Raw genomic sequence first — 15,505 nt, 5'->3', positions numbered from 1 at the left:
TTCTGCTAACAACCATTAGATCTCAACCAACGCGACCAGCAATGTCGCGATACGTTAAACCGCAGACGTGATGGTACGCAAAATACCTTCTTACACGAGGCATCACAACAACGTTTCACCAAGCAACGCCGGTCAACTGCTGTTTGTGTATGAGAAATCGATTGGAAACTTTCCTCATGTCGGCACGTTGTAGGTGTCACCACCGGCGACAACCTTGTGTGAATGCTCTGAAAAGCTAATCATTTGCATATCACAGCATCTTCTTCCTGTCCGCTAAATTTCGGGTCTGTAGAATGTCATCTTCGTGGTGTAACAATTTTAATGTCCAGTAGTGTAGAAGCTATATATGAGAAGCCAACGTTCCGGCCTTCTTCTGGGTCTACTGATGTGCCATAGCTGTGATTCGATGCTCGTGATGTTAATGCTTACCAAACTATTGTTGTTGGTGAAGTTTATAATAGAGAAGTGGAAACTCTTATTTGTATTCGAGAGTGCCCATTGTTGTGAGAACACGGAACACATAGTCGTCGTAAGGTGAATCAAGATGAGTTTGTATACATGTGTTATGAAGGATATGGTGTGTATGTGAAACTATACATTCTGTTGGTGATTTGACTGTACATTATCATAAATAAAAGTCCCCGCCCTTGTAAAAAATTGAAAAAAAGCGTTAATCTTGCCAAAAAGCGAGAAGCGATTCTTCTGGCTGTTGTAGCTCTGAGGGGCACTCTGGGATGCTCTCTATGTGAGGCACCTCAGGACATCTCTGTGAGAGTGTGGCTCGATTGTATGATTTGAACATGAAGCCGCCATTCCCTGCGCAGCCGCCCTCATAACCAAAGCACATCAGGTAGACCCAGAAGAAGGCCACTGTAACCACGGCCGAAACGTCAGTCCTCCTGTATGGTTTTTATAATATGATATGGTAAGATACTCAGAAAACTTTCATGTAATACAGGTTGCTACCTTTCAGTTGTACCTTTTTTACTCTTCTGAACTTGTATATGAATCGAGTGTGAAGTTAAGTGAGACTTGTAGAAAGATTCTCCTAACTTATATTGATTTTTTTGTTTCCTATTTATGTATTAGTAGGTTTTACGTCATGGAAGCTTTTCTTCCTTGTGCTGTTCTTTTATCGTCACTCCTAATTGCTACTTGAAACAAATGATCATCCATCCTCTTTTTCCTCACAGCTACCGAGAAAACATGAAGCGGTTCTCAGCGGTATACCGCGAGCACCAGGAGAGGTCCCTGGACACTGCCGTGTGGTGGATCGAGTACGTGATACGTCACAAGGGAGCTCCCCACCTGCGCAGCGCAGCCCTCGACCTGAGCTGGTGGCAGCTGCTTCTGCTCGACGTCATCGCATTCTTCGTTGCGACGGCGTCAATCGCGATCTATTTGCTCTACAGGATAGCCTGTTATTGCAAAAGTCTTGTGGCTGTTAATCTGAAGCAAAAGACTGCGTGAAACTAATTTTGGAACGAATCTGTAGGCGTTTCATCGTTTTCGACTATAGCTAGCCGAGTGTTAGGCCACATAGAAGGTTGTGTTGCAATGTGAACCTCAGCAAGTGACTTCTGAATTTCACAAGGCACTGTTATAAAAAAGGTATTACTCCTGCTATGCAGATAACAGGGACATAACCCCCTTTGTATTTATTAATTGAATGACTGTATTTTGTATAAAGTAAACATTTTTGATTCGTACTATCTTTCTTTGACTGGTATTTGCAATGTTATGTGATGCTGAGAGTGGAAACGGTTCTTATTCTGAAACTTCATAGCAGATTAAAAATGGATGCGTGACCGAGTCTCGAATCCAAGATCTTTGCTTTTTGCAGTAAAGTGCTCTACTGACTAAGCTACCCATGCATGCCTGATGACCCGACGTCACAGCTATCCTTCCGCTTTAACTTCATCCTTTAACTTCCTTCCTTCAGGTACACAGGTTTGATCTACCACGAAGTTTCATAGCAGCACAAACTCCGCTGCAGAGTGAAAATTTCATTGTGGAAACTTTACCCAGGCTGTGGCTAAGCCGTATATCACAATATCCTTCCTTCCAGGAGTGCTAGCCCCGCAAGATAGGCAGGAGAGCATCTGTAAAGTCAGGAAGGTAGGAGACGAGGTACTGGTGGAAGTGAATCTGTGAGGACGGGTCGTGGGTCATGCTTGGGTAACTCAGCCGTTAGAGCACGTGCTCACGAAAGGCAAAGATCCCTAGTTCGACTCTCTGTCCGACACAGTTTTAATCTGCCAAAAACTTTAAATTCAGGGCACACTTCACCGCAGAGCGAAAATTTCATTCTACTTCTTATTCTGTTTACTTTTGCTTTTACTATTTCTCTATAGATGTCAGTTGCCCCTTTGTATTTTTATTTATTTATTTTGATGGAGCTGTTTTCTCTGTGTACACCTACCTTACAGAAACACACACGTGTTTGGGTACACTTATGAATTTTGTTGGTAACACAGATACCCACCATGTATGTATGAGGCAGACAATTGTTTCAAAATATTCATTTACTTATTGTGGAAGTAATACCGATTACATTAAAATAGTTACCCTTGCTTCAATTATAGTCACTTATATTCACTGGCAAAAAAATCATTAAGTAACCCAAATCAAATCTAAGCTTCTGCATTATCCAGGGATGCTTCAAGAGAATTTGTTTGTTAAGGTAGGGTAGAAGCAGTAGCAGTTGATATTTCAGGGTCGTCTTCTGCGATAAATCATAAGATGGTACAGGATTATTTGCAACAGACAAACATCAGTTAGCTGTCTAAACTCAGTATAAAGCAATCAAGGATTATCGTTTCAGCTCCAAAGTGAATACATCATAGAGAAAAGAAGATAGCATTTTAGCGAAAATATGCAAGTAGTAATGTGTGGTGTGATTCGCGTTACATTGGATTCTATAAAGAAGGAAAAAACACTACAACAATAGTAACTTGTCACGAGTGGCAGCAACTGACATAAATGTAGCTTATTATCACCCCAGCAGCGCACCGTTCAACTACCACACGAGACAAAGCGGACCTGCTGTCAATGTGCCTCATCTGTAAGCTTAGAATAGAAGATTGTAGGTAGATGATGGTGAGAGGACTGCTTGGGTATCCAAACTGGTCGAAGGTTTTTGAGACATCGGCCACCATACTACCTCAACTGTAGGCTATTGGATATGCGAATAATTTCATGTCAGTCATGGTAAACTGGCCATGTGTTTCTCCTTTTCCTTTTGACAGAGTGTAGCAACAGCTTATCACCAACGGTTTCATTAGCAGAAGGTTCACCTAAGGACGTTCAAGAACTATGACATGGGCCAGTGTCAGAGGTAGGCTGCTATGCTGTTAAAACAAGCTTTTGGAATAAACGAGCTAAAATAAAAACTAAGACCAAAGTTTTCATAAAGACTCGTTGTTTCGATAGAATTGAAGGAAAAAGCTTTGGATTATTATATTTAATGGTTTTGTTAACCACCAAAAGATTCTGGTAACCAGCCAAATACTCGGGATGAAACATAATGACTATCAGAGAACAGTTGGTTCTTTTGGAAACTGCAACACTGACACTTTCATTAATATACTCATTGAAACCACGGAGAACCTAACGATCGATATCGTGATAGGGCTTTCGAACGATGTACCTTCCGATTTAAACGGTGTGGCACCTCAGTGCGACCGTAGTGAAACTCTAGCATAAAGGTAGTTGTTGTTATGTGCTTCAGTCCAGAGACTGGTTTGGTGCAGCTGTACTTGCTACTATATCCTGTGCAAGCTTCTTCATCTCCGAGTAACTACTGTAACCTACATACTTCTGAATCTGTTTAGTATATTCACGCCCTGGTCTCCCTCTACAATTCTTACCCTCCGCGCTTCCCTCCAGTACTAAATTAATGATCCCTTGATGCCTCAGAACATGTCTTACCAACCGAACCCTTCTAGTGAAGTTGTGCCACCAATTCCTCTTCCCCCAATTTTATTCAGTACCTCCTCATTAGTTACGTGATGTACGTATCTAATCTTCAGCATTCTTCTGTAGCACCGCATTTCGAAAGCTTCTATTCTCTTCTTGTCTGAACTATTTATCGTCCATGTTTTTCTAGGCGCGCAGTCCGGAACCGTGCGACTGCTACGGTCGCAGGATCGAATCCTGCCTCGGGCATGGATGTGTGTGATGTCCTTAGATTAGTTAGGTTTAAGTAGTTCTAAGGTCTAGGGGACTAATGACCACAGCAGTTGAGTCCCATAGTGCTCAGAGCCATTTGAACCATTTTCGTCCATGTTTCACTTCCATACACGGGTGCACTCCAACAAATACTTTCAGGAAAGACTTCCTGACACTATTATCTATACTCTCTTCTTCTAAAACGCTTTCCTTGCCATAGCCAGTCTAAATTTTATATTCTCTCTACGACCTGATGCTGGGTACTTGATGGAATTAAGGAAAATGTGTAAGGGAGGATCCACCAATAAGACTTCCTTTTAACACAACCTGTTTATTTAACAATATATAAACAGTTTTACAGATAATCGAAGCATCTAAGCATAAAATTTTCTGAACAAATTTGCAAAATTCTTTTGACGTGAAATGTTAAGTAGAATAACCTTTCAATATTTGCAGAAATATCTGGAGTGCTGCACAGGAAAACAGCAAACGATATGACGATGATAAGGCTTACATCAAAGCAACCAGCCTCTTAGTTTCATTCGGCAACCAAGGTGCGACTGGACCCCGACCCGTCCCTTCTGACAATTGACTAAACACCTGGTAAAGTTGGCTGTTAATATGTTCAAGGTTAAATTAACTGTCGGTTATTAAGACTGCTTTGAAGGAACGTCTTAAAATATCACTTGTGAACATGTATTACAAGAGTGGCCGAGCGGTTCTAGTCGCTTCAGTCTGGAACCGCGTGACTGCTATGGTCGCAGTTTCGAATCCTGTTTTGGGCATGGATGTGTGTGATGTCCTTAGATTAGTTAGGTTTACGTAGTTCTAAGGTCTAGGTGGACTGATAACCTCAGACGTTAAGTTCCATAGTGCTCAGAGCCATTTGAATGGGAACTCACTCAGCGGAACTACAAGATTCATCTAAAATACATCAATAATGACGCGATTTTTCAAACACGGAAACGAACTGCTTATTAAAAAAGGTTGCTCAGAGTATAACTAATGACCGCGAAATGTAATTACAATCAAAGAAATTAACCTGTTAACAGCTAAATCTAACGACAGGTCCCTCTTTTGTTTAACGGCGATCTGTGCTTTAGTACAATTGCTCCGGCTGTATTTACGACCAAAAGCTGATTAATTAGAATATTAATGATCGGGTACAAACCAGAAAGGAAAGGCAGTATAGTAGCGGGACAAATTTTCAAACGACAACTAGTGTCTTAGTACGATACTACTGCCTATATTTACGACCAACGAGCCAACTGAGTACCTAAAAAACTCTGAGGGTTGGGTACGAACCAGAAAACAATAAGAAGAGCAGGCAGACAAAGAAACAAATCACCACGAGGATTATATAATGTTACTCCCCTTTATCAGCAAGCATTTCCATGGATTCATGGTGCGTCGTACTGAGTGGCGTCGATGAAAGCCAGGTAGGAGAGGGAAGCCAGATCATGAGAGGTCGTCCGACACGAATATTGCCATTCAACCAACGGAATGTCGGCCTGCTCCTTGTAGTTGACGCTGACCCCGGTGAAGTACTCCGGTACCTGCGCCCTGCGCAGGCCCTTCTTGTACAGCTCGTGTCTTCGGCCTGTCGGACCCCGTGACCAACTCTTGTCACGACACTACCGCCAATCCCCAAACTTTTACCTTCCTCTCGGGCCACGGCTCACAACCAAAATCAGTTATTTTGCTAACCACATAACAAAACTCATCTACTATTTTAAGTGTCTCAATTCCTAATCTAATTTCCTCAGTGTCACCTGATTTAGTTGGACTATATTCCTTTATCCTCGTTTTGATTTTGTTGATGTTCATCTTATATCTTCCTTTCCATTCCGTTCAACTGGTCTTCCAAGTCCTCTGCTTCCTCTGACAGAATTACAATGTCGTCGGCAAACCTCAAAGTCTTTATTTCTTCTCCGTGGATTTTAATTCCTACTGCAAATGTTGCTTTTGTTTTCTTTACTGCTTGCTCAATATATAGATTGAATAACATCGCAGATAGGCTACAACAATGTCTCACTCCCTTCTCAACCACTGCGTTCCTTTCGTGCCCCTCGACTCTTATAACTGTCATCAATTTTCTGTACAAATTGTAACTAGACTTTCGCTCCTTGTATTCGACCCTTGCCACTTTCAGAATTTGAAAGAGAGTATTCCAGTCAAGATTGTCAAAAGTTTTCTCTAAGTCTACAAATGTTAAACGTATGTTTGCCTTTCCTTAATCTTTCATCTAAGATAAGTCGTAGGGTCAATATTGCCTCATGGGTTCCAACATTTCTATGGAACCTAAACTGATTTTCTTCGAGGTCGGCTTGTACTAGTTATTAGTATTTTGCAGCCGTGACTAATAAAACTGATATTTCGATAATTTTCTAACCTGTCAACAAATGCTTTCTTTGGGATTTTAATTATTATATTCTCCTTGAAGTCTGAGATTATTTTACCTGTCTCATACATCTTGCTCACAAGATGGTAGAGTTTTGTCAGGGCTGGCCCTCCGAAGGCTATCATTCTATTGAATGTTGTCTGCTCCCGGGGCCTTGTTTCGACTTAGGTCTTTCAGCACTCTGCCAAACTCTTCACGCAGTATCACATCTCCCATTTCATCATCATCTACGCCCTCTTCCATTTCCAGAATAATGCTCTCAACTATATCGCCTTTGTGTAGACCCTTTACGTACAAATTCCAGCTTTCTGCCTTCCCTTCTTTGCTTAGAACTGGTTTTCCATCTGAGATATTGATATTTATACAAGTGATTCTCTTCTCTCCAAAGGTCTCTTTAATTTTCCTGTAGGAAGTATCTATTTTACTCCGAGTTATATATGCCTCTACATCCTTACATTTGTCCTCTAGCCATCCCTGCTTAGTCATTTTGTACTTCCTGTATATCTCATTTCTGAGACGTTTGTATTCTTTTTTGCCTGTTTCATTTATTGCATTTTTATATTTTCTCCTTTCATCAATTAAATTCAATATCTCTTCTGCTACCCAAGGATTTCTACTAGCCCTCGTCTTTTTACCTACTTGATCCTCTGCTGCCTTCACTATTTCATCTTTCATAGCTACCCATTTTTTTCCTGCTGTGTTAATTTCCGCCAATCTTATCAATCGTTCCCTAATGCTCTCTCTGAAACTCTCTACAACATCTGGTTCTTTCAGTTTATCCAGGTCCCATCTCCTTAAATTCCCAACTTTTTGCTGTTTCTTCAGATTTAATCTACAGTTCATAACCAATAGACTGTGATCAGAGTCCACATTTGCCACTGGATATGTCTTAGAATTTAAAACCTGGTTAATAAATATCTATCTTACCATTATATTATCTATCTGAAACCTTCCGTTGTCTCCAGGCCTCATCCATGTCTACAACCTTCTTTCATGATACTTAAACCAAGTGTTAGCTATGATTACGTTATGCTCTGCGCAAAAATATACCAGGCGGCTTCCTCTTTCACTCCTTACCCCCACTCCATATTCACCTAAACTTTTTCCTTCTCTCCTTTTCCTACTATCGAATTCCAGTCCCCAGGACTATTAAATTTTCGTCCCCCTTTACTATCTGAATAATTTATTTTATCTCGTCATACATTTCTTCAATCTCTTTATCATATGCATGGCTAGTAGGCATATAAACTTGTACTAATGTGGTAGGAGTGAGCTTCGTGTCTATCTTTGCTACAATAATACGTTCACTATGCTGTTAGTAGTAGCTTACCATCACTACTATTTTTAATTCATTATTAAACTTTCTTTTGCATTACCCCTATCTAACTTTGTATTAATAACTCTGTATTCACCTGACAAAAAGTTTGTTCCTCCTGCCACTGAACTTCACTAATTGCCACTATATCTGGCTTTAATGTATCCATTTCCTTTTTCAAATTTTCTAACCTGCCTGCTCGATTAAGGGATCTGACATTACACGCTCCTATCCGTAGACCACCAATTATCTTTCTGCTGATAACAACGTCCTCCTGAATAGTTCCCGTCTGGAGATCCGAATGGGGGACTATTTTGCCTCCGGGTCATTTTACCCAAGAAGACACCATCATCACTTAACCATACAGTAAAGCTGCATGCCTTCGGGAAAAATTATGGCTGTAGTTTTCCCTTGTTTTTAGCCGTTCGTAGTACCAGCACGGCAAGGCCGTTTTGGTTAATGTTAGAAGGCCAGATCAGTCAATTATTCACACTGTTGCCCCGGTACTGAAAAGGCTGCTGTCCCTCTTCAGGAAGGCAATTTCGTCTAACTCCATATCTCTCCGCTTGCAGCTCTGAGTGCCTAGGGTTATGGCTATGGCTCCTTTGATGTTTGTATTCATACTTGTGTACACACAATACAGAGTGACTTTGTTCTTTAAGATGAGAATGGACTATCATAAATGATTTATCTCGTGGGCTATTATCTCCAGACTCGAGCTTCTGACCTGACATCCATGGAATAGTCTAGAGAAGATGAAACTTACTTCCAGTCCAGGTACTTGCCAGTATATTACACTCATGTTCAAAACAAACAAATAGGACACCTTTAACAACTAGGGAGAGGACGTTCACATTCACAGGATGTGTGTATTAGTATGTTCTGCAGAAATGATTAGCATTTGAACCACGTCGGCCAGCGGGTTGAAGGTCAACATCGATATCGCGGCGCAACACCACATACCGGTAAAATGTTCCTGCGGCTCTCGTTGTCTCCACAAACCGAAGGTAAATTATCAGTGTGGCTTGAGCAGACCTGCACGATGCGACGTAGACGTATGCGCGAACAGTATCGTCAAGTCATTGAGTTTGAAAGAGGACGCATTATTGTCCTGAGAGAATATGATACATTCATCCAGGAAATTGCTGCTTGTGTGGGGCGAAGTGTTTCGGCAGTGCAACGAGTGTGTGCAGAATGGTTCTCGGAAGGCCATAGAACGTGGTGAGATGGGTCAGGTCGCACCATCCAGACCATCCTGCGAGAATATCATCACCTCATTCGAATGGCACTGCAGGACAGATCTGCGTTCTCCTCGGCTATGGCGCAACAGTGGGACAGTTTAATACATCATACTGTATCAGGGGTTGCCGTTTATTATGGTATGGGTTACGTTCGCGTAGTTCATTTCTCCACCATCCTTTGACGAAAGTGCAGAAACATGCTAGATGGCAATGGTTTATGAAACGATGTCGCTAGCGACAGGAATAGAATCAGACAGTGCTTTTGGACGAATCCAGTTTCTTTTTGTTTGAAAATGATCGCCGCATTTTGGTTCGCCACAGACTGAGGGAGCTGCATCACAGTGACTCCATTCGCACAACACGTACAACACCAATTCAAGGCCTCATGGTGTGGCGTGCTGTTTTGTACAAACACAGATCACAGTTGGTGCGTGTCTGGGGCATTGTGACTAGTGTGACCTGTGTGAATGACGTCCTGCGACCTCTAGCCATACCCTTGCTGCTCAGTACCTCAGATGCCATTTCCAGCCAGACGATGCACGACCACATGTTGTTGCACGAACATGTTCCTTCTTGGTGTCACAGGATGTCAGGTTTCTACCCTCGCCCGCCAGGCTGTCAGACTTGTCACCAATCGTAAATATGTGGGATATGGTGAAACGACAGGTGCTGCGCTGTGACCCAATGCCAACCATCATAGATGGACTTTGGAACCAGGTGAATGCCTCATAGATGGCCATGCCAAAGGACGCCGTTCGTGCCTTATACACGTCGGTGCCATCACCCATCGAACAAGTTATCAGGGCCCAATCCGGACCTTGTGCCTCCTAGGCAATAGGACACATGCTGAACCGAGGTGACTGCAATGCTAATCATTTCTGTAGAACATACTAATGTAAATGTCCTGTGAAGATGAACATCCTATCTGTAATCATTCAAGGTGTCCTGTACTTTTTTTTGGAAATTTTTGGTACGATCTTATGGGACCAAACTGCTGAGGTCATCCGTCTCTAAGATTACACCCTAGTTAATCTGTCTTAAACTAACTTACGCTAAAGACAACACACACACACCCATGCCCAAAGGAGGACTCGAACCTCCGACGGAAGGAGCCGCACGAACCGTATGTTTTTTTTTTGACCTTGAGTTTTGTAACTTCGCAGGAAGAATGTCGTTCATTATCTACGTAAAAAGGATTTAATGTTATGTCCTTGCTTTCTTTTTATGTAAACCAGTGTATATCCAAATGATACTGAATTTTCTGTTGCCAGGCTCGCTACAGACACACTATAATAGAGTCTGACTAGCATATTTACTGATTTAACAGCATAGTAGCACACAATGTCCACGGCCTAACCTTTTACACAACAGTTCGTCGTAAGCACGATAACAGACCATGTAGAGGGGAAACTATAAGTTACCTTAAAGAAAGGCCATGTACTGATATCACATACATGACTTCAAATACAAGTAGAGTCCATGTTAAAGCAAGAGTAACTGTGCTCAAACTGAGGAGTGGCAGACACACCAAGATGCAAACATGAAGCGTTGTGCAGTTTCCGCAAGACGTGTAATGTACTATCACGGGAATCAGTTTTTCCTATCAAAACAGGTCCAGTGCAGGCATGGATAAATGTCTTCTCTTGTCGCTGCTGTGGTTAGTACTCACTAATGCAAGCTGCATTTTGGCTGTCTTGGTGTTGTAGTTACCAAGTCTGCTACTCATTTCATATTTACATTTCATTGTTACAGTTGGTCCTCACCCTGTAGTTCTTATATACGGTTAGTATGGTAAGTGCACCTCACGGTACATGCAGATAATGCAAATGCTCCAGTTACTGTCTCCATGGATGTTGGTGCTTCATGTGAAGGTCACTATTGTAGTGGTGTTGTTTGAGTCGTTGCTGGTTAAGACTGCACGCAGGTTGGTCCCTGCTGTGGGAATGGTGTTGGGAGTGTTAACTGGAATAATAGGGATTCTCATAGACGCTCATTTTGCTGGGCCATCGACCTTCGTCTTCTTGAGGCTGTAGTCGGTGTTTGTGAAACAGCACAGGGCCTTGCTGAGTTTTCTATATACATGTTGACCTGTCCCAACAACTGTGTCACTTCCTGGGCTTGGCCAACTGCAGTTGATTGTAATGACATATCAGTTCTCTGACCCCAGGAAAGACGCTCTGTGTTTATTGCCTGTAATATGTTGTTTGGTGTTATGCAACCTACGTGATTTTCGTCAGGTCTCCTAATTTGGCGGAGAGCATGTTAACTACGCATGGATAACTTGACAAGAATCTCACCACTATGAACCACGTCGACTTTAGGTAGAACCCTGCATAGTGTAGATGAGTGGCAGGCGATATCCGAAAAGTGAAAACCGACGTGGGAATTGCGATGTTTGATGCTCAGAGTATTCAATGTTTCTATATGTTTGGGCCATAATGACAACCAAGTTTTTTGTACCTCCATTAATACAATATATGAGGAGCAGGACGAACTTTCTCAGTGGCTTATCAGTGACCACGTGGGACATATTCCGATCCGTAACCAGCAAAATAACACCCATCAGTCTGCGTTTCAAGCAAAAAAAATGTTCGAGGTAGGGAACGAACAGTATATTGGAGGTAGTCATCTTGTTCTGAGGCGTGTGATAAATTAAATGCTCTGATGCGAATACTATAATCCTTCTTGTAAAACAGCTTTCTTCTCAAGCGTAATGTTGTATATCGAATGTAAAAGAGGGGGCAGCCAGTAGTCCAAAGGAAAACTCGCAGTATCTGTCAATAACAATAAGAACAAATCTAGAAATCGCAGTTTAAGTAATTTGTGAATACCGATCGGAGTGACACATTGGGCTCGCTAGATAATAATTACGACAACAGTAAATAATAAACAATATTGGAATGCATCTAACGAGGAAGGGAAGGTAGGGGAAGGAGAGTAATCAACTGGAACGGATTGGTATAGTCAGGATGACAGGAGGAAAAGGGGATTAGAAAACATGGGGGGGGGGGGGCAAGAAGAAGTGAAATGGCGTTAGACTTTCTACCCACCCATTCCATTAACTGACCTCTACAGTTGGGCCAAACCTCCTCCTCCTCCAATCCCCTACCTCCACTTTCGACTTTCCAATCACACTCTTCAGCTTCTTCCTTTTTTTTAAAAATCTTATACTCACATAATATTATCTACTCCTATTTCTCCTTCCATTTCCACCCTCTCCCCACCTTCCCTCCCACGCCCGTTTTTTCTCTCATATTTAGTACTTTTTTATATTATTTCTGCCACTTACTATATCGTTATGTGTTATTCATTGGCTTTTGTACTTTATTTCATCTGTTCCTTATGGACTTCGTTTTCTTCAGGTTGCATAATGTTTGTTCATATTATTAACGATCTGATGCACACATGTAAATGTAAAGATGATGATTCACAAACTGCCTCGAAAGGTGACCACAGGCGGTCAGATGACACCTAACAGTTACAAACTTTTACCTATGGTACTTTTGTATTTACTATGTCTTCCCTAGTCTACATTCTTTGACAATTAAATATAAAAGGCTTGTATTATTCTTGTTTACTTATTTTAGTCTGCCTTAACAGATATGACGTGTTAATGGTCTTAGAAGCAAACGAATATCTCGTAATTTTTTATCAATGTGCATCTTATAGTTTTTAAAAGTTTTTGAGTTTTTTTACTATGTGTCTTACTGTTTCCTTGTTCTAGTTTTTAGCATTGTACTCGAAAATGTCTTAAAAGCCGAAATATAGATAGTACAGAAGATATATACAATAATATATAATCAAATGACAGTTTATGGTTAAAAAAAAGTGATATTCGTCGTACATCATCTGTTGATCTGTCGTTTTGTCTTCACATTTGTTTTTACATATTAAAGTACGTATTAAAGTACCGAAATAAGTATCCTATGAAATACACCATATCTTTTCATTACAGAGTTCTCTTTTTGACACTGTCTGCATCTCCTCTGCGTGATTTCAGTGCTTTTGTTAGTTCCTTTTGTGTCAGCCTCCTTCCTTTCCTCGTCATTATATAGAATTTTAACCAAGTACAGACAACAGAGGCAAGGAAAGGTTGTAGCCTGAAATTATCCTCTGCAAATAGCATTGAATCAACTCTTTTCTTACAGCTAGAGGAAAAACTCAGCGCCTCATTACACGTCTGCATTTTCGAATTATACAGGATGTTGCAAAGTGTCAGCACCAACCGTCTGGGTGTGGTTTATCACCAAGATGTCCGCTAATACTTCGATGTGACGCTAAGCATCCGTTAGTGTTTGGTGACTGTGGAACGACGAGGTTTCACTGGATTATCAGGGTCTAATGTCGAGATGTGCTGCTGGCTATCTACCCCAATAAATTGATAGAGAGATATTCAACAAGAAAACTTTAAGATTGGGTGTCTAAGAGGATAACTTTTTTAGAAGCGAATCAGGACCTTTTATTTTTCTGGACCTACACTCTTTCACACAAAACAGATGTCTCGATTATATAGGCACTTTGAGGCAGTGAGAACTTCCTGGTACGCTCCACGAGGTCTTGTGTTGTTTGCGTTGTGCAGACGAGCATTGCGATTCACACTCTTCGTTTTATTAGAAGTTTTTTTATACTCGTATCATTGTTCGCGTAGAGAAAAAAACGTTTTCGTTTAGTGTAGTGTCCGCTGGAATTGTGTGACTTATGCTAGCCACACTTTTGCAGCGGTAGTGATTCACAATTAGGGTAAGGTCTGGTAAGAGTACGCATCTGCTAAGAGTTCGCAGTGGAATTTTCTCTGCATTGGCAACACTGGACGAAAATGTAACATTATATTGATATGCTGCTTCTATAGCGATGCCATCACATGTTATCGTGGAGAGCTCCGCCAGATTTATTGGTTAAAGCAGGTAAATATACGCTTTTGTTTCAAATTATGTAATCTTTTAGTTGTACGTATATCGTAAGCAAAAAGCACTTTTTAGGTGTGCACTAAAAAATAAAATTCTTTTCTAAAAGACTCATTGTTCTCTGAGGAACAAACCACGGCACGACAAACTGCGGAACCAAGCAGTGATTATCATCCGTGATTTTTTTTAACTGTGTGTCGCATCTGTTAAGAGACGCTGTAAGGAAGAAAAATCTACGCGGGCACTTTTAACCCCCGCCTTCCTCTTTATTTCTAACTTGCTGTCTATGTAATTTTCTTTGCATCAAAACAATTTTTCTAGTGCATGCGTGTGCGTAATCCAAATATGCGAGTTACGTACATTACCACATTAAACACTAAATAATATGTGCTTTATTGTAACGTTGTTTCTTTTATTTTAAACCCATTTTATTCCCGAATATGTAGAAAGCGAAAAAACAGAAAGGGGAAGTACAAGAAGCAAAGATAAGTCCTTGGTAACGAAGAATGTACGATAAAAAAGCGACTGAAAGCAGTTACTATTCTGTCTGCGGGGCGTCTGTTATTTCATTTGCGATTGTGGACTCGCGCTGTTATTCTTTCAATGTTCAGCATCCATCCTTGTGATAAGCACACGTTACGGAGGACTATCAGATGAGGAGATAAGGGAATTGCTGGAGCAGTCTTCTGATTCTGAAAACCAACCTACTGAACGTGAATCTTCTAGTGATGAAGATAATGAGGTAGTCGTCGATGAAAACTCAGAATTACACGAAGAAGATAATGAAGAATCTCTTTATGGAAATGGAGAAAAACAATTTAGTGCAAATTCTGCTGAGTGTGACTTCCTGTTTTCTCGTAATGGGACTGAAATACAGGCCATAGCCCCTCAAGCTGGAATTAATGGCAGGAGGAGCAGGAACGGATCCATTGAAAGAGAACCAGGGACCTACAAGGTATTCGATTACGAAATGTGATAATGTAGAATCTTGTTTTATCTTGCTCTTTCGTGTACCCCTCATTGACAGTGTGTATGTGGACCAAAAAGGAAGGTATAATCGTTTACGAGGACCGGGTGGCCTGCAGATATGCATGAAATGAAAATGTTTCTTTGTATTCTGATCCTGACTGGAGTTTAAAAGTCAAGAAACGAAGATATGAGCCAGCTTTGCAGTGTTGAGAATGTCCGACCTCTGTCAGCTTTGGAGTGTTGGGAATGGCCGACCACTGATCAATGAAATTATGTCTCACAACCGATTCCATGATGTTCTGAGGGCGTTGCGCGCAGCGAGTGCAGCAGCCCGACATGGTCAAGTGACAAATTGCAACCAATCAGATAATTTTTTGAGATGTGGGAAGTTACCCTTAGGTATGCATACATTATAGGACGGTACATGACTGGACGAACAGTTGGTCACATATAGATGGTGCTGTTCATTTCGGCAATAAATCCCCTCAAAACCTGCTGGATATGG

At 41.3% G+C, this 15,505-nt stretch overlaps 1 protein-coding gene across 1 annotated transcript in view; it reads left to right on the top strand.

Annotated features, from left to right (window-relative positions):
• LOC126354633 (UDP-glycosyltransferase UGT5-like) overlaps positions 1–1,709 on the top strand; it is a 72,287-nt gene extending 70,578 nt beyond the window's left edge. The window contains exon 7 of the mRNA XM_050004402.1: positions 1,194–1,709. Coding sequence (XP_049860359.1) covers positions 1,194–1,470 — 277 coding nt within the window. The 3' untranslated portion in view covers positions 1,471–1,709. The remainder of the gene's footprint in view (positions 1–1,193) is intronic.
• The last annotated feature ends 13,796 nt before the right edge of the window (positions 1,710–15,505 follow it).

Source organism: Schistocerca gregaria, chromosome 3 (genome assembly GCF_023897955.1).
Source record: "Schistocerca gregaria isolate iqSchGreg1 chromosome 3, iqSchGreg1.2, whole genome shotgun sequence".
NCBI lineage: Eukaryota > Metazoa > Arthropoda > Insecta > Orthoptera > Acrididae > Schistocerca > Schistocerca gregaria.
This window is presented reverse-complemented; position numbering and strand designations above follow the sequence as displayed.